The sequence below is a fragment of the Agelaius tricolor genome, unplaced genomic scaffold, assembly GCF_023055355.1.
Source record: "Agelaius tricolor isolate 1412-34295 unplaced genomic scaffold, bAgeTri1.0.p SCAF_17, whole genome shotgun sequence".
In the NCBI taxonomy this organism is placed as follows: Eukaryota; Metazoa; Chordata; class Aves; order Passeriformes; family Icteridae; genus Agelaius; species Agelaius tricolor.
The window spans coordinates 11,499,080-11,518,680 of NW_027269277.1; the positions used below are offsets into that span (position 1 = coordinate 11,499,080).

Sequence of the window (19,601 nt, forward strand, 5' to 3'; positions counted from 1 at the left end):
TCTTGCTTGGTTTTCCAACTGCATCATGTGCCAAGTGTAACTTGGAGTTCCCCTGAGGTTTGGAGCCATTCAGTTTTCCATATCTGGAAACCTAGAAGGTCAATTTTCAGAACTAGTGATGGTTAACTGGTTTCTTAGGGTAAAGTACTGATGGTAACCATCTAAATCTTGCTTTTAATGTAGATTTTTCTGCATTTGGAATGTCACTGCATCCATTTTCTTTGTGTGATTTAAGTGTAGATAACTTACTGTTCATGTGCAGAAGAAATTCCAAGTATTCCTATGCATAGTGTAAAGCCTAGATTTCCTTGGCATTCATGTGAGATACACAACTGATTCTATAACATCAAAAATCTCTAGCCTGTGGCTGCTGAGTGGTTTTCAAACTTGTACTAACTTGTTAATGCAGTATACAATCTCCTGTAGTGCAATTTTTGTGCCTGCTTTGCCAAGTTAAAAAAAAAATGGCCTTGAGATTACTGAAAAGTCTAAACAAGAAGAGCTTTCAGTCAGAGTAGGTCATTAATGTTTTTTTTTTCCTCTGTGCCATCATGTTTTACTTTGGGATTTTTTTAAGCTATACAACAATAAGACCTCTAAGTGGCATGAATTGATCTTGAGATAATATAGATTCTGAGGGCTTTTTTTTTTTTGGTTCAGACTGTTTAATTAAGAATACCTTAATTTGGTGCAGATATAAGTTAATGCAAATGAGAAGCACAGTCTGCCAAATACAGCTTTTGTACAGGAAGATAAGTGACTCTGCTGGGGGAGTATTTCTTGATAAGCTTGTGGGTGAATAGATCTTCCCAGGATTTATGCCAAAAATTTACTACCATTTGATTACAGTTGGTATTTGAAGAGTTTTCTGGTTACAGACCTTTAGCTTCCCTTCACTGCTGTCTGAGAAAGACCATGTTTCCTTCCTGCAAGTAATGCCTCTGAACTGGATATCCAAAACCACTTGTCAAAAAGCATTCAGTGAGTACTCCTGACTCTCCAAGACAGGCTAATTATGTAGGTTAAGAAGTTACTCAAAACATAAGAAATCTGGTCTGAATATATAAATTGCTTTGGAAGACAGTCACAGGTTTAAAAAGAACCCCTACATTGATTAAATTAAAGCACTTTGGTGCAAACAAGATAAGGGAGAGAAGGACATTTTTTAGAAACTTTCATATATGAAACTTTTAATGGATACAAGTTGCAACAATAGGAAGAGGCTGCGGGATCTCCACTACTGTAGTTATTCAATGTGCAACTGAACAAGGACCTGTGCACACTGCCTAAGCTGCCCTGCTTTGAGTGATTCCTTCCATACCAAATTATTTCTGTTTTTTTATTAATCACATCTATTTCATGTGGTCTTGATGCTGAATCACTGTTAAAGATGTCGAAGCACTGACAAAGCAGCTTTCTGCATGCAGTAGCAGAGGGCAGAGACTCCTGAGCTTAATTGTCTGAAAACTCACCTTCACAACATTGTGCACCTCTAACTTTGTTTTGTGAAGGGCCATGTAGTCTCACACCATCTTTTTCCCTCCCAACTTCCCTTTCTTCCTCTTCACCCCAACAGTTCCCTTGTACCTGAGAACTGAAAAAATTCCTCTTAGAAACATTTTGTGGAAGCTGTAAGGAAGACTAAATGAGTCTCTTCTGTTCCATAGGCTGAATAAATCCTTTGTGCAGGATCTTGATCATGCTTTTTCTGTATGTTTTAACCTGTGTGTTGTACCACAGTTTTTGGTGGGTTTTGGTAAGTTTATTATTTTTCCCCACCTCTTGGAGGCAGCAGTGGTTTTCCATGTTGCTTTCACTGTTCCATCCCTGTAACACAGAATCAGTGCTGCAGCACAGTGAGCAAGGTTTGTACTGTGAGGGAAGGGAATACTGCATGTAACTAAGGTTAATCCCTTTTAAACAAAGCTTTGTTAGAGAGATTAATCCTAAAACTGGTTCACAAGGAACTTGCTTTTTTAAAACCCATTTTTAAAAGTGAAAGAGATCAGATACTAAATTCATAGGATAACTGGGATTGAAGGGGGCATCAGAAGGACATCTAGCCAAGCACCCTGTTCCAAACAGGGACAGCCATGAGGTCAGGCCACATTGCTTGTCCAGCCTGATATTTGAAAGCTGGGCTAGAAAGATTCAATTTCATTCTAGGAAATGGCTCAATAAGCCCTGTTAATGAAGAATTGAGTTTTCATATACATAACATCAAGAAACTGGTGACAAAAGCCACGTGGAAGATCAGGAGAGACGCCCTGGTCATGTCATGTAGCACCACTGCTGGCCTTAAATCTCAAAGCTCTGCCTTTTGCTGCAAGATGCTTAAATTGATCCTGGGATTTTGTAGCCCCAAGTGAATTAAGTTACTTCTGTATTTTCAGTCTGATCCTTGGTAGTATGTTTAGGCTAAGAGCCAGGACATTCCTAATGCCAGGTAGGGGATGGGTCATGTCTTTAAATGCTTCTGTGGTAATGAGGGCTAGAATTCAAGTGTGGGTGTATTTCAGATCTGACTTACCGACTGGTTTCTTGCTTGATTGAAACTTTGTACATAATGTTCTCTGTCGATTACTGAAGGGGAGGACCCCAAATGCTCAGCTTTTCAAACTTTAAAGCATAAGCTCTGTGTTTTTAATACAATACTGCACCTGTTCTCAAAATAAGTTGAACCCTGAAGTGTTTCAGCTAGTGTATCTTCTAATATGGCTCATACTTTTAATTATGAAGAGGTCTGAAACAGGTATTATGTAGAAATATTCTACCAAAAAAAGCATTTATTCTAGAAATCTCACTTGTGTAAACACATTTGTTAATCTGAGATCAACACAGGGCTCTAATGAATATCCCATGTTAAAATGGGGATGGAAGAATACAATCCAAGCAAATGTGGCATGGGAAGGTTATTTAACTTGGATCTTCTCTGTGAACCAAACTTGTATATCTCTCTCCTTTGAATCCCTTGAAATCCAACTGTCACTCAGCCACCTGACTCTCACTTTATGCTAGAGACTGTTGTAGCTGGTTTGTCAAGCTTTGCACTGGTGTGGGAATGCAGCTACATGACATCTAGAGGTTTTTCAATGTGTTTTCTCAGTCACTGAGCTATGGGGGGAAGAATTAATCACATAGTAAGTATTTATCTAATAACTATCACAGATGTGCTCATAACCTTCAGGCTTGGTTTAAACTCTTGTGCAAAACCTGACATCTACTGGTGGGAAGCATAACTGGGCTCTCCTCAGCTGGAGATCTGCTGAAGAGCCTGTTTTATAAAGTGCTGGTGCTTTTGGCTATAGGTGTTGCATTGTACTGCTTAAGCATAAGTTTGGAAGTCTAAAATGAGCTGTAAAATACTTACAAACAAACATAGGTATTATTAAAGGTGATCAAACTTCCAATTAAATGTGTCTGCTTTGAGCACTTGTAGAATGGCTGGAGGACAAACTTTGTAGGTTTACTTTTTAGACAACCTTTTAAACTTTTTTGTGATAATATTAAATATTTCATCTGGTCTTACGCCAATTAAAAACAAATTTTTCCTCTTATGTTTTCAAGGCTTGCCATGGATGTACATCTTTATCCAAATGTGATTGCAGTGGAGTAAAAGGTGAAAAGGTAAATATTCTTCTTTCTATTTTTTTTTAACTGTCAGACCAGCACACAAACCACTGAACCATATGCCAGCTTTAGATAACTGAAGCTTATGGGTGATAGTTCTTTGCTTCTTGCTCATATTGTTTTTCTTTGATGGTGGTGTGGGCATGCACCAAAGAGCAGAGCTATATCAACAGTCAGGTATTGAGTCAGACTGATTGGTCCATCTCACAGTGTAAGATTTTTATATCATTATTTTCTCAAGAATGGGGAATTAATGCAGAGATTTTTTTTTTCCATCTATCTGACTATTTGGAAAAAAAACCCAACAAAAAAAAAAAAAAAAAAAAAAAAAACCAAAAAAACACAAACAAAACAAAACCAGAAGAGACAAATTCTAGTAAAATAGAAAGAATTCCTATTTACAGCCAAGGCCTGCCTATACTAACTAGCTAGTGTTGACAGTCTAAGGTGTGGAATGTAGCATAATGGCTATGCTAGTAATGCTTCAGTGGGATTGTAAAATGGAGTGAGTGTGGGTTGTTTTCTCTCTTTTCTTGCACTGTCAGTTCAGAAGTAGTTGATGCTCACTAGTGTGTTCTGAACTTGTACTGCTTTTCACCTCTTAATTTGTGCAGCTATATGCAAAGATGATTATTGCTGTCACTGTCTAGATATGAGCTGCACCATGGCAGTGACAAAATTCAGATACAGCTTTCCCAACACATTTAGCTGCCACCCAAGTAAGCAGCTTGTTAAAGGCCAAATATGTTTTCTTGGATCAAGCAGAGTAAAAACCATACCCACTGCAAGAAGCAGCTCTGTGTGCCTCATTCAGGTGCAGCAAGCTGGTTTGGTCTGCCCAGATGGCATCCTCAGGCCAAGAGATGCATGTTGACATATTGGAGTTTTCCTTCTTCCTCACAGCTTTGACTTCCAGTCTCACTGCCTGTTCTCAGTATATCTGTACAGTACTTCAAGTTTGTCCACATTATTTCTTACTGTTTTATAATTTTTTTCTATGAGGAAACAGCAGATGCCCAGCATTTCTTTTAGGTACAATGCACTGTACATAACCAGCTCAGTACTGTGAACCAGCAAATACTTGGTTCTTTCTCCAGTGTGGGGGAGCCTGGTTGGGAGTAAATTGTGTTTAAATAGTTCCCATGTAGCTGCTGTTGTCACAGGGAGTGAATGGGATGTGATCACTGCAAGGGGCAGAGGCTGCTCAAAATGCTCCCACTCTTAGCCTTGTAAACAGTTTGCTTGAGATACAATGGAGTTGTCTTAAAGATGTGAACTGATAACAGAGTTAGAGAAGCATGTCTTATCAAACTACTCACCCTATCTTAGCAAGGTTCTAGGAAGGTTTCAGTGCTCTAGATTAATTTCTGACACATTTCAAGGGTGGTTTTTGACTTGCATAAACAATTGTAACCTTTAAATGAACAAAAGTAATTCAAAACACTGGAACTATAATGTGCTGGTGCAGAGTTTTACTATTGGCTCAGGTTAAACAAGGCAGCTGTCCAAAATTCAAGGCATTGCTCAATGCCACACCTGCCATCCAGATAGCTCCAGACAGATGAGGTCATTCCTTGGCATTTACTTGCTTTTAGTTCATTCAGTACATTCCCTATTTACATACCTAGTGAAGAATGGTATTCCCTTGATGGCAAGATTTCCAAGTTAAATTTAGTTGGCCAAATACGAACCTGGTTAATGTTCCTAGAGGATCTCAGATGCAGTGCCCAAAACGAATGCATCCTAACTAGTCACAAGTTATTCTAGGTTCAGTTTGCAGTCACTTAAAGATCAGATTTCTATGCCCAGTGCAGTTATTGCAAGTACAACTTTGGAGAACCTTTCTGTAATTCTAAGTTGGCTTTTTTTTTTTGGCACTTGCCACAGCTTTTTTTGGTGAATTTACTGAGTAAGTAGCTGTTGTCTGGTTAATGTGGATCTAATGCAATCTGTCCTTAGAATGGATATGAAATTGAGGAACTGTGATTCATTTCCACTCCAGCCAAGGTAAACACAGCATAATCCTGAAGCATGTCAGAGGGTTTTTAAACAGTCCCTCTGAAGCTTGCAGACCATCATGTACCTTGTGTAAAGGAAGGATGAAAAACAAAGCCCACATTTCCTAGGTACGATGTGTTGCTAGTGGAACTTGTTGGAGCATACATGTACACACCTCATTGTTAGTTTAATTACAAGGCTCTCAGTACTTGATGCTTTGCTGGATTCAGCAGTTCAGCTCTGGGGAGCCCCAAGATCTGTCACTGAAATTCTTTAGTGCTTTATCTTATAAATTCTTTGCTTTGGTTTGCTTAGGTTTTTGAATTGTTGTTTGAATCTTCCTAAATTCTTGTACTACTACGAGATGTCAAGGGTTGTCCTAAAATGATTAGCTGGATCCCTCACCGTGTATCACTTACTTAGACATTTGATCTGTTTCCAAATGCAATACTGCTTCTTTCTGTAGTGACATCTGAACCAGGAGTGATATGTTTTGAAGAATGCAACTCCAGTCAGAGTGGATTTCTCTGTTTGTCTTGATTAAATACTATATTTTTAACTGTGTTGTATTAGTGCTCTTGGAGTTGAGGAGGAATTTGTTGGCTAGCATTGCAATGTGAGGCAGCCGTTACTTTCACCCTGTTATTTATAAAGGTGGAGAACAATATGGGTGGCTGTGGCATCACTTCTTCCATGCTTTGCATCTTAATCTTACTATGGACATTTGTGCATTAATTTAGTTTTAAGCAGCCACCCATAGTTAAGTGGCTTTGGATTCTTTTTAAAGTTCACTATTTTTGTAGCAAGGGCAGGAAGAGCAAGCATGTGCCACTCTTATCAAATGTTACAGCCATGCTCTTGAATGTGTTCAGACATTAAAATGGGCTCTTCAACTACTGCTTTTCTGGTTTTTTTGGGGTTTTTTTGCTCCAGTTTTTAACTTTTTTTTTTTTTTTTGCTGTGTGTATTTTACATCAATATAATTAATTATTCTGGTTTCTCTCCCCATACTGTCTATTTATAAATATGGGATTTTGGAGAACAAATTCTAGAAATGTGAATTACTTGTCCATGCTTTAAAACTGCATCTATCCCTGTTTGTGTCCTATTATTAGAGTACATGGAATTCTGCCAAACTTTTCTGTATCCCTGTTTAATTGGCTATATCTTGCTGCAGCAAAGCATAATTTTAGGGTGTTTCCCAACTATATTTTTTTTTCTATGCCCCAAGCAGAAATCATGTTCAAGCTTGTGAGCTGACGGTTTTGCCATATTGGTGTAGCTGATTGAGGGCAGTTAAGATCAGAATCTGACTCCTTGCCCATTCTTCAAGCAAATGATGGTTTATTGCTGGGGCAACTTTATTTTGCTATAGAAACAATCCTGTATTTTCAGGATTGGAAGAGGAGATCTGAGTTGACCTAAACCTTTGCTATATATGATTTAGTTTAGTAGCTTCCTTCTTGTTTCAGACAGGATCAGACCTTCCTCTGTTCTTTGTGTAAGCAGAACTGGCTAGTGAGCTTTTTGAATTTATAAGAAAATTCATTACACACTAACCGGGGACTTCAATCGTATTCTATCCCAAACAATATAACGTCTTTTTTGGCACTGACTTTTTGTGGAAGACTTGTTAAGTTTCTTTTCCATTTCAGTATGTTCCTGCAGTGAGCAGGCAGTTTTTTCCTGCCAAATTTGTAGCATCCAAATCTTCATAAAAATCAGTATGGTGTGGGCAGTAGGAAAAATCTGGAGGCAGAAGCAACATCTGAAAATGGTTATCACTTATGGAATCATCTATAGGCTGTTTAAGTAGAAGACAGTTTAAAAAAAACCTCAAAGAGAACTGGATCAGCATAGTTTCTCTTCCCACAAAATTTGCTCACATTTTTTAACCAATTTTTAAATCAAAAATATGGATTATAGTGCAGCTATTTCCACTGTAATTATTTTAACTTTGATGCAAGTTCCCTTAGGACGTGTCTGATGTCCTCCCTCAGCTGCCCCCAATCATAGTCTTTCAAATAATCTGTTTGCTTTTGGGGGTAATTTGCTGGCAAACTCCACACGAGTTGCCCTGGCAACAGTTTCCTCATGCAAGGCTCTCATTTTTGCTGCTCACTTTCAAAGTGGGCTTGGAAAATACTCATTTCAGTTTCAATACTACAGTTCACGAGCATCTGTTGTTGCCTCTTCTATTCCTCTTAGCTCTTTGACTTGATGTTTCCCTTTCTTTAAAGGCCTTGGCTTCCCCATTCCATGGCTGTTTGGAGTGGAGACCTTGGCATAGGTGCATTTTAGAGAACAGTTCTTTAGCCTCAGACCACACACAAGGCCAACCCCCTGCTGAAAGTCTCTTCTAGGAACCATTTGTAGGTGCTACTTGCTGTAACAAAAGCGTGAAGAAGAGTGACCAGGTTGAGATTAGGAGGCATTCTAGCCTGGTTTACCCTCACACATCTGACATGCCTCTTGTACTACACTGGTGTGTTTTTCTCAGTGTGCAAACACAGTTCATGCCAGAGCTTGCTCCAAAATCTGGTTTTGCCTAATGTTTTCTTTATCTGGCACTCCTGAATTCCTCATTTTCTCTCCTTCAGGGACACACTAACCCTTTCATATCCTGGCCTGAGGTAGTAACACTCCTCCAGATTGTTGCTTTTCAGATGAGGCAGCAGACCAACTCTACAGCATGCAGAAGTACTTGTATTGAGTTTGCAGGGGAGAATGCCCAATGAAAACTTCTAAACCTATGAAATCAGTTTGAGTGCTGTAATTAAAGGTAAATCTGCCCCTGTTCAGGAATTTCTTTAGTTAAGCAGGTGAGATGTTTAGTCACTGTTAGTTTGTCAGTGTGATGACTTTCTACAGAAAAGCAGAAAGATAGCATGTGTTCTAAATTTTTTTTTTTCCTGGTAATATTTAACCTCCACCACCACCTATTCTTTTTGTAGGGTGAAAGAGGATTCCCAGGCTTGGAAGGACAGCCAGGTTTGCCTGGATTTCCAGGACCAGAAGGACCACCTGGTCCAAGAGGCTCAAAGGTAGGACCCAATTCACTTGAATAGTATGAAGGTGCTGGGCAGTGTTAGCTTAACTGAAGTGCTGATCCTAAGTGATTCCAGAACTCCTGATTATCATTGGTTTAATAGGTAAAATCTTCAGCTGTTGGGATACAACAGGTTTTTTGGTTGATTAGTTTGAATAGTCAGCCAGTGGAAAAAGATTGCTCTGAGTTTCCTATGCAGTTCTTCACCTGCACAGGTGCTTGCCAGCACTGCCTTTCACTTGGTGCTGCCCATGAGGGTCAGAGAACAGGTTTGGCAGGTGCTGTGATGCAGCTTTGTTAGTCCTTGCACTAAGGAGAGCCTGGCTTGGCTGAGTTTACTGATAAGAGCAGAGTTTTGCTCTCAGCTGCCCTGAGGGCTCCCACCATGTAGGTAAACTGTTGTTTGCACCTGGTGGCATTCCTGGGATGGGATTCCTGGGCTGGGTTTGGGTGGGATGATTCGAATGAGGACCTGATTGAACTCATGTGCAGAGAGCTGAGGAATGCTCCTGGCTTTCCCTGGAGGGGTTCCATTTACTTCTATTTACTACTGAATTGCATCCTTAACTCAGATGTGTAATTCAGCAGTAAAATTCCTCTGAGTATACTTACCTTTAACATACATGAGGATAGCCAGGATCTGCCATTTCTTTTATAAATGCTCACAGTATAAACCTAAGAGAAATACATAAAAAAGAAGCAAAGGAAAAAATAGGCAGGTGATAAGAAAAAAATAGAGGAGGTCTACACTGAAAAAGATTAATTGGATATACCAAGAGTGAAACAGCACAGAGGTCTTGGACTAGAAACTTTTGCTACACTTTTATTCCATAAACACATTTTCTTAAGAATTCGACGCAAAGTTCTGCATTGTGATTCTGTGGTGATTGTAGTGCAAAGTAACACTGGTACAGTCTGACCCGTGTTGAATCGTGGCTGCCCTGCTCTGCCCACAAGGGGCCGCTGGAGGATGCTCCATGGCAGGGCTGACCCTCAGGTGTCAGGGACCTGGCAGCACGGTGGCCTTCAGGAAAACTTTCCTCTAAGGCATGGTTAGTCAGCTGGAACAAATACTTTAAATTAAAATAACTTTGAGCCCTTTAACTCAGGAAATAACAAGTACTATAACTTTTAGCGCATTTACTGTGGACATGTAGGGGAAAGTTAAGGCTTACTGATTAATTTGATAGAAACACAAACTGCAGCTTGAGTGTGGGATCTTGTTTCTTTCTGTTGTTGTTTCTTAGGGTGACGATGGTCTTCCAGGGCCTATTGGACCCAAAGGAATCAGAGTAAGTATGGATGCAGTTTTAGGGTGATATATTTGAATAATGGATAGACTGACAGGCATTGGGTGGGTCCTAACAGAAGTGGTGACTGACAAGAAAAAAATTTACTTAAATCTGAAAAGTAATCTACCTACCAGAAGAGATTGTACTGCTTTTTATAATTAATACAAGATTGCATGAACAATACTATCTTACATATTGTTTGTATTTCATGAACTGTTTAGGGAGAGCAGCCCCAATACTCATTTGATTTATTTTGCAATACAGGACCTGAGCAAGTGCCAGTACTTTTGTTTCAGTGTATTCTGAAGTAGAGGCAGTATGTCTGTGGTCCATACAGGAGAGGTGGACTTGTCTGGAAGTCCTTTAGATTTTGTGCCTTTGCTTTTTCTGTCAGACACCTCAGACACCTGGTAATAATTGATATATCTGACTTCATTGGGCTTTATCCATTTTTCACACCCATGAGTGTTTATTTATTTTCTCTTTGTATCTATAACCTATTACTTTAGTAGTTCTGCATTGTCTTTTCTATGTTTTTGTGGCTATTTCCCTGAAAGATTGGTAAGTACTTTGAATGCCATGTCAGCATGATTTTCTTTTTTTCTTTACAGGCGATTAAGATGTTTGTCTGTCTTTACTTACATCTGCACAAATAAATTATCTTTAGTGAAATCTTGGTAAATCCTTTTGCACACCCATTCATACTGTACTATTTCCAACACATGGTTCATTTCCTTCTAGGGACCGCCAGGGCTTCCCGGCTTTCCAGGAACACCAGGACTTCCTGTGAGTAGCAATGGGCTCTGCAGATACAAATCTGTTCCCTTTTGTCTTTCAAGCCCAGAAGAGCATCCTGCACTCTTAACTCTTCTTTCCCTTTTCTACTTTAAAGGGATTGCCAGGACAAGATGGGCCACCAGGACCTCAGGGTATACCAGGATGCAATGGAACAAAGGTGGAATTCCTTAAAAAAAATCTTAATGCAACAATAATATAGTAAAAAGCTCTTGTTCTCCTGGCTGTACCCAATGGGTTCAGTCTGTTGTGTGCAACAGAACTTGCTGTTACTGAGTTGTGAAGGTAATTCCAAGATAATTCATTGAGAGAAGGGGTCATGGTTTGGTACTTAAAGCACAAGCTTTACCAGAAGTTGCCAGCACCAAGACACCACACTGTGTGCTCTGCAGCCATTGCAGTCAAACTCTGTGTTCTAATTCTTACTTATATAAGTTGCAGCTGAGAGATGTCTGATAATTACCTCAGATGCTGTGTCTCATCATTGTAATTGACTCCTGCTACCAAGAAAAATTCATTACTTAACAGTGACTTTTTAATTATTAATTATTAATTTTTAATCTTATATTGAAAATACTGATTCAGTGTCTGTGTTGGAAGGAGAAATTTCATTCTGACGTGCTGCTTAGCTCCATGTTGAGATTTTCCCTGAGGAGAAGTTGATTTTCTGTAGCATTTTGTGAGTTTTCCATCTCTGTAATGTAGTGCTTTGCCTGGAAGTATGCAGAAACACCTGACTGTGGAAATTTGTTGTGTGAATTAACTAAGTGATTATTCTATCTTGTTTCCAATACAATTTTCTATTCTGGAGTCATAAGCTAACAAACTAGACTTTTGAATCAAAATTTGTTTATCTGGTTTTGTTATGTTTTGGTTTGGTGTTGGCTAATAATTTTCTTGATCCCTAAGGGAGAGCGTGGATTCCCAGGCAGTCCAGGTTTTCCTGGTTTACAAGGGCCTCCTGTAAGTAAAAGATTTCCCAATCTTGTAATCCACTGAAAGACTTCTACTGTGAAAAAGAATATAAATATCAGCCTATTTTTGCTGTTTTTCTTTTAATAGATAGAATTTTATTTTTAATATTTAATCAGAGCATTTTAAATGTCCAATGAAAGTGAGTTTTTCTGCTGCATGCTGTGGTAAAGCTTAAAAACCCCTTTGAATTCTCACATGCTGAGATGCTTTACCACCTGCAGAAAAATACAAATACATGCATATGTGTTAGAGAAGGAAGATCTTGTATATCTGAAGAGTATTACTGGTGATTAATAGGTCAGCAAAAAATACAGGGTAGGGTGTTTTATGTATAAAGCACAAGGATACAGCAAAGTGACTGTCAGAACCAAAGTACAAACAGATGTAGTAGACAGGATGGATAATAGGAGGCAACATAGAAACAAATTGCTAAGAAAGGGAAATATAATCCTTCTAATGCTCAACATTCTCTATGAAAGTTCTCTAACTTCTCCATTTGATTCTGAAGTTCATTAAAAATTTATTTTCCCCTTTTCCATATATTGTTATAAGTTTCTGTCTTTAATGTTTGCCTCATGGTGTAGATCTGATTAGTGGTTTGCAAACAACATACCACTGATTTATTTCTATTGATCTTTTTTTCTTTTTTCTTTTTCTTTTTTTTTTGTTTCTTTTAAACAAAGGGACCCCCTGGGCTGCCAGGTATGAAGGTGAGTGTGCTGTACTCTCACATCCAGGTACTTACCAGACATGGGTGTGCAGTGGGATCTGCCATGAGTAACCTGCTTGTTTCATGCAAGACTGTGTGCAGCCACTGGAACCTGGAGTGACATTCTTGGTGTTTTCAGGCTACTCCAGTACAGCTAACTGGAAATTCTGCAGTGGCTTTGGGTCAGTAGCTTGAGAAGTAGCAGAGTGTTTCCTGAAGCTGTTTCCTTGGGACTGTGAAGGGTCAGTGTTGAGGCATCAAGTTAACAAAATGCCTACAAACACCCAAATGCACCATAAGTCTGCCTGTGCATACTCAAAACACTCCTAAAGACTAAACAATAGTGACCTAAAATACCCACTGACAAGAATAGTACAACATCTTTTGTTCTTTTGAAAATGTCTTTTTGTATTCTACATGTTACATAGATGGCATTTTCTCCTAATTTAGAGTCTCTTGATCTGATGTTGAACCTTTTATTTTTTAAGAGTTTTGTTGTACCTTTGATCAATCAAGCATGGGCCAAAGTATCAGTTTTGGCCCATGCTTGAGATCTATTTAGGAGGAAACTTGACCCACAGAATTACACTGTTACACAGAATTCAACTCCTGAGAGGACAGCATAACACTGGTACTGGAAAATTTGGACTATAAAGCTGAATTGTCTTTCTTAGCTCCTTTTCCCAGTTGTTTTCAAGATATTAAAGGACAATCTCATCAGAACATATACTTTCAAAACAAAGATATTCCCTGAAATCAATAAGAAACTACTTCAGTATGGACCACAAAGCATAATTGCTTTAACAGCACACTCAGCACTAATTTCATGAGCTGGGACACTGGAAAAAGCTGAATGAGCCTTTTTTTCTGTTGTGTCCTATCCACTGCTTTCACATGAAGCTGCAATGTTTCTTTTGTGAAGAATTCGTGTTTCAATCCCCTAATCTTTGGGAGTTTAAATCAATGCTGCTATCTTTGTACAAATTAAATCTTTTAATAGTTGTTAGTTTAGCCATTTAGAATCCTCATCTCTCCTAAGCAGAGCTATTCTTGGAGAATCTAGTGCTTATATGAAAGCTTACTGCTAGGATGTAGCATAGCTTAGAGTCTTAGGAGCCACTATGTGCCTTTGGAGCCAAAATGGTGGTAAGGAATTGTAAAATGTGTTGTTAATTAAAGTCAACTGTATTTTTTTCTAGGGTGAAGCAGGTGAAATAATTACATCCTTGCTGCCAGGACAGAAAGGTGACCCAGGGTTTCCAGGTCTTCCAGGGATACCTGTAAGTTACATAAAGTGTTATTAGCTGTGTTTTGCCAAAAAGATAACATGAAAAGTAGTCTTATTACAGGAAAATTGGCAACTTGATGCTTGGGGATTCATATGTTTTCTTGGAGGTGCGGGACTCACATTTAATGTACCTCTGGTTTATGGCTTGAGGGAAAGTGTTTGATTCCATATTGCTCTTAATAGGGTGATCCACAGAAGCCAGAAAGGTCCCCTGGTCAGGAAGGTGGTATCCAGCAGACAGTAGTACTCAGTTACTGATTTGCTTCTCTGCTTTCCCTGCCTCTTCCCCCTTACTAGACATTCTTTTTATCAGTTCTGGAGTTCCCTTCCCTTCTTTACCCTGAGTGGGTCCCATCTGGCTTTCTGGCTGTAGCTGCTGTTTTGGATGGTGGGAAGGAGAGGGTAATGTCTCAGCTGTTCTCCTCATGTTGCACCTCCTGAGCAGTGTTTCTGCTCTCCCAGAAGTGCTCTGTGAAAACAGCTAGTGACTCCAGGCCCTGTGCTTCCCCACTGAGCCATTCATTGCTTTAGTGGAAGAACAAGGGGAGCCGAAAATGAGTCTATCGGTCTGAGCTGGGCAGGAGCCAGGCTCCCATTTCCTGGGACAGAGAGGCAAGCCCCACGCTATTCTGTGACCAGACTGAGCCTGTTAGCATTTCTGCTCCTCTGATCTGTGCTTCCCTATTGTCTCTTTCTGGCTGGGAGGAATCACAAATACAAAGTGTTTTGTTGTTCTCTCTCAGTGCATGAAGAGAAAGAGTGCAAAAGTAGTTCAAAACAAACCAAAAAGCATTCCCTTATCCAAGCCAAAGAGATCATTGATGTTAAGAGCAGAACTCTCCTAACCTGATGCACACTCCTTTAGGCCTTTCCCCAAGGACAGATGGGTAGGTTAGTTGTCAGCTATGTTGATTTGACATGTATGGGATGCCAGTTGTTGGGGTTATCTGAGCTTAAAGCTCTCACTGGGTTTTTTTTTAATAAAAAGGTGCCTCTCATGGCCTCCTCCCCTTCTTCAACAGGGTCCCCCTGGCTCCGTGGGAATACCAGGTCCAGTTGGCCCTCCAGGGCCCCCAGGTTTGACAGTAAGTTTCTTTAACCTGTTGCTTATAAAGCCTTAACTGGGACAGTTACTACTTCATTTCAGGTTCTCAGAGGCAATCAGTAAACTGCAGAGATCATGGTAGTCAGGACGTGGTATGAGGACAGCAGCAAGCATGCATTCAGTTCAGCCTGGAGCTGTTACTGTGCACCTTTAAATGACTTCTGAACCAGCCTGGTCCCAGACATCCCTTTGCTTTAAGTTGTGCTGAATCGTTGTGCAGCCTTCTTAATGTGAAACATGAGACAAGATTTAGCTTATTTAGACTATGATGTTTTAATACCTGACTGTTCAATTTCATTTTATGGTCTCACCTAAGGAAAGTTTCTTACATATTTGTAATGTTGAATAGCATGAGTTTTCAAAGGCAGGCAAGGTGCCTTGTCAGCATGGAGATAATTCACAGGAATCAAAGCTACAACATTGTTGGGGCTTTTTTTCCTACAGGGGTTTCTAAAGTGCTTCTAAGTGACTTGTTTTTTTGTTTCCTTTTTCAATAGGGACCTCCTGGTCCACCAGGGCTGCCAGGACCCAAGGTATTGTCTTTCTCATATTGATGGACTGTTTTCTTTCTCTTTCTGTTTGTGACTTCTAAGGGCTGATGAGTTATACTTTTTGCAGGGTAATATGGGTTTGAATTTCCAAGGACCCAAAGGTGAAAAAGTGAGTAGGTGATCATAATGATATTTTTACTTATTACTTTCAAAATACTTATGCTTGCCATTTTTGCTTATATTGCCTTATAAGCTGCATCTTCCTACACATTAGGGTGAACAAGGTCTTCAGGGACCTCCAGGGCCACCAGGACAAATTGGAGAACAGAAAAGACCAAATGACATTGAGTTTCAGAAAGGAGATCAGGTGAGTGGGACACTACACCCATCTGTGGTGGGCATGTGATCAAGCTGCAGCCTCTGTTGGTTTGGTTCATATATGCTCACATCCTGCTTATTGCAGAGGTTCTATTTTTTTTTTCCTCAGAGTACTGAATATTCCAGGCCTGAGTACTTTTTTGTTAATAGAAATCATGCCAGTCACATTAGTTTTTACTTCTCTTAGTAAAATAACTATTCTAAAGAAACTCTCTAAAAGCAGTTCACAGTAACATTAAAAGCAATTAAAATACTCCCATTCTTTGGAACACCCAGAATTGCAATTTTCAAAGCAGTCTGGGGATTCAGATTCCCACTAATTAACCAGCTGTGTCATCCATTGTGAAGAAGTCTTTCAAAAATTTTAATTCAATTTCTTCTTTTTTTGTTAATGGTTCCCCAAGATCTTTATTCCTGGTCTGAATAAAGTGCTTTCCCTGTTTCTGGCATCTCAAAAGTAAATATCAATCATATTGTTGCAAGTAAGCTCAAAATACTGGTTTGATTTGTATGGATCCCTCTCTACCCATAAATGCCAGAAGGTCGTTGGCATTTTTTAAATTATTACACTTTTTTGTCTTTCACTGGAGAACATTCTGCAGTACTGTTTAATTCTGGGTGCCATAGACAGTCTGAGCAAAACCAGCAGGATCATGGGGGCCTGGATGTCACATTTTCCTTGAAGTTTTCGTGATATTCTCAAATACCACCCAATAGAAGGGCAATAGAAGAGTTGAGGTAGATACTTTGAGGAAAGTGTTGAGTGATCACTTTTATGCTCTGACCATTTTGCAAATGTCAGTGTAGTAACTGAACTTTATTAGTTTCTTCCATTGGTGTTTGGGTCGGTTTCTTCCTTTCCATCTTCTTATCTTGGGAAATGTGTCAGAGAAGAAAGCTTTGGGACACAGCAGTATTTTACATGAGCAGGGTGTAGGGCAGTTCTGCCCTTTATCTTGATCAAAACCATTTGTTGCTTTTCCTTTCAGAAGAGCATTAAGCACCACTTAGGCATGAACTAGAACTATTGCTGCTGTACACTTGCAGTGCACAGTCATCCTAGGAAGGTCTCTGGTTTTGTCTGTAACTGGGTGATAGGACAGAAAGTGAAGAGCAGCATTGTGTGTCTTTATAATTCTCAGAAAACATAAAGTAACATTTTGACCACACTGTTGAAGCAAAAATTAATCTGATTTTATTGGGGTCAGAGTAATTTGCTTCTGCCATTAGGGACCCCTGAAGGACTAATTATACTGGCACTAATTTATGTAAATGCACAAGTGAAAGCATTCTACCTACCTTCCTTTTAAAGCACTAAGAATTATAAACATTTTGAGTGTGTTGCCTTTGACCAACATCTGTAATGATTTCCAAGTTCGCAAATTGGTGTTTATTTCAGCAAAATTTATGCTTGGTAATCCACAATCAGTAAAAAGTGTCAACATTGCAGTGACTTTTTCGTGAAATGCATGTGGAGTTCTGGTATGTGCCTTCACCTATGATCTCTGACTAAAATCAAGTGTGTAGATGGGCTCGAGTCTGGGATGGCTCCAAGAAAATAATGGAAAATGCTCAGAAACTTTTTGAGGATTCAGGAGCCTGTAACTTTTCTTTAGGTTAATGGTGAAAAGGTATAATAAGACAAAATAGAAATGAGAATTTGTTAACACAATGATCCTGTGATACTTTTCTGACAAACACACTTTGATCCTGATGGCCTCTCAATTTCAGCAATTACCAGTCATCTAATGACTGTTGCTCCTATAATTTCAGCAGGATTTGGCATTTGTTTGTTCTTTCTTCCTTTTTTCCTTTCTTCTCTTTACTATTGGATAGCACCTGCAGGCCACCAAGGCAGCTGCTGCAGTGCATGCAAGAGCAGCTGTGTTTTTAATGGAATGAATCATCTAAATAAACAGGAAACTATTAATAAAATTTATAGATTCACTTGAAATTCCACACAAAAAAGAATAAATATGATCCTTTATAACTTGGAATCTGTATGACAGCAAAAATATTCTATTTAAGAAAAAAAGTCAACTGAGCTGCTCTGGAGTGATGGAAGCTTTAATCCTCTTTTTCTCTACCCATGCTTGACAGGGTATTCCAGGTGATCCAGGCCCACCAGGACTTCCTGGGCCTCCAGGCCCTCCTGTGAGTAGAACTCTTAGTTCTGTTTTGTTGCATCTGTATCAGAACTGTAACTTCATTCTACTCTGGCTTGTGGGCTCAATTTAAGATGACATTTGTGTGTCCAGGGTCTTCCCGGTGGTGTGAAAGGTGAAAAAGGTGAGCAAGGAGAACCAGGCAAAAGAGTAAGTAGTCTGTTTAACCAAACGTTTATCTTTCCATTCAGTGTTATCTTTGACAATTAAGCAAATGTTGAATTCAGGTGGGGCCATCAGCTTATGGGTAAGAGATGACTTTTTATTCTCTTTGTAACCTGGCAACTTGCAGATGACGCACAGGGGTCATGACAGTGCTTCTAGCTGTGGCTCTCTGTGCTTTCTGATAGAATTATCTGTGTGTAGATCTTAGTTTAGGGGGCAGGAGAAAATAGTTTAAATTATGTTTTCTGGATAACATGTGAAAACCTTCAAAGTTGCTGGACTGCTTGTCTGAATCAGCAGTTTTGTTTCTTTTTAGAAAGGGTCTTCGTTCTGTTTGCTCTGTACTGGGTTGCCAAGCAGCATGAGATTGGTGTGTGTGTGTATAGATATATATAGATAGATATAGATATATATAAAAGCTGGTCCATGTAAACTCATTCTTGGTGGGTTTGCTTATGAGGTGAGTCATAAAACCAAGTCTCTGAGTACTGTTAAGACCAAAAGTAGTCAGTTTGTCACTTCCCAAGAGACTGCCTCAATTTATGTGCTATCTGGGGAGGGCACAAGTTAGGATAGCTTTTTCTAGGGATAGCAAGAGTTGCTTTGTTCCTGATCAGACTCAAATCAATCCTGGAATTTAAATGTACTTGGATATCACAGCTCAGAAAAGCTGAAGATCACAGAAGTGCTAAGAAATAGGATAAAAATAACATGGGCTGGACCAGCAAAGAAAAGAGAGGCTGTAACCAGCTCAAAACATTCAATATCTTCACTTCCACAGCTTCTGAATGCATTGTTTCATCAACAAAGTGCCTTTGAAAATCGAGGCACAAGTTCTGCTCTGGTTAATTGGACAATATATAAACACTTTAGAAACATGCTAGTAGTAGGTTTTCCAATTTCCATAGGAAATAAATACAGTGGAAAAAATGTTTGGTAATGCAGATAAAATCCTTCATAGTTGCTGAGATTTACAGAAGGGCTTTGATTTGTCTCTTTTAAAGAACACAAAAAGCAGATTTACCAAGCCAAAAGTCTCATTATATTTTGAGGCTTTGAATTGTTGCTTCTCTCTGCAAAAGTAAATGGGAACCACATAAATTTGCAAAGATCTGAAAGGATAAAAGTCCTGAGGGGATATGTCAGATGCCTTTTGCCAAAACCTTGTTTACCAATATTTTTGTTTGGTTTTATTACTCTGAATCTTGGCATGTTGCATACTTGAAGTGCAATTTTGCTATTAAGTTACTTTAAAGTTGCATTTTAGGGCTCCATATGATTCTGTGAGGCTCAAAGCCATTTCAGACATACTCATAAAAATGTCAGTCTAGATATTCAAATAGATAGTTCTGCACATTCACAGGAAATCTTAAAACCTCAGTTTTGAGAGTTAGAACTCATCACTAGTGAAAACAAACTTCACAAATCACATTATACTCTGATTCACTAAATCTGTGAGGTCTTATTATCAATTTCTTCATGACTGAGCTGATCTTGGCACTGAGGAAGGTTCACTAGGAAAAGCTCAATCACCTGCTCTAGTTCTGTTCCAGCAGGTGCC

At 39.2% G+C, this 19,601-nt stretch overlaps 1 protein-coding gene across 1 annotated transcript in view; it reads left to right on the top strand.

The window, feature by feature from the left end:
• The window catches only part of COL4A5 (collagen type IV alpha 5 chain), a 74,569-nt gene that overhangs the window by 18,426 nt on the left and 36,542 nt on the right, over nucleotides 1–19,601 (top strand). Inside the window, exons 2-15 of the mRNA XM_071442454.1 lie at nucleotides 3,568–3,627; nucleotides 8,583–8,672; nucleotides 9,925–9,969; nucleotides 10,711–10,755; nucleotides 10,862–10,924; nucleotides 11,674–11,727; nucleotides 12,423–12,449; nucleotides 13,648–13,728; nucleotides 14,759–14,821; nucleotides 15,339–15,374; nucleotides 15,460–15,501; nucleotides 15,607–15,699; nucleotides 17,811–17,864; nucleotides 17,969–18,025. Coding sequence (XP_071298555.1) covers nucleotides 3,568–3,627; nucleotides 8,583–8,672; nucleotides 9,925–9,969; nucleotides 10,711–10,755; nucleotides 10,862–10,924; nucleotides 11,674–11,727; nucleotides 12,423–12,449; nucleotides 13,648–13,728; nucleotides 14,759–14,821; nucleotides 15,339–15,374; nucleotides 15,460–15,501; nucleotides 15,607–15,699; nucleotides 17,811–17,864; nucleotides 17,969–18,025 — 810 coding nt within the window. The remainder of the gene's footprint in view (nucleotides 1–3,567; nucleotides 3,628–8,582; nucleotides 8,673–9,924; nucleotides 9,970–10,710; nucleotides 10,756–10,861; nucleotides 10,925–11,673; nucleotides 11,728–12,422; nucleotides 12,450–13,647; nucleotides 13,729–14,758; nucleotides 14,822–15,338; nucleotides 15,375–15,459; nucleotides 15,502–15,606; nucleotides 15,700–17,810; nucleotides 17,865–17,968; nucleotides 18,026–19,601) is intronic.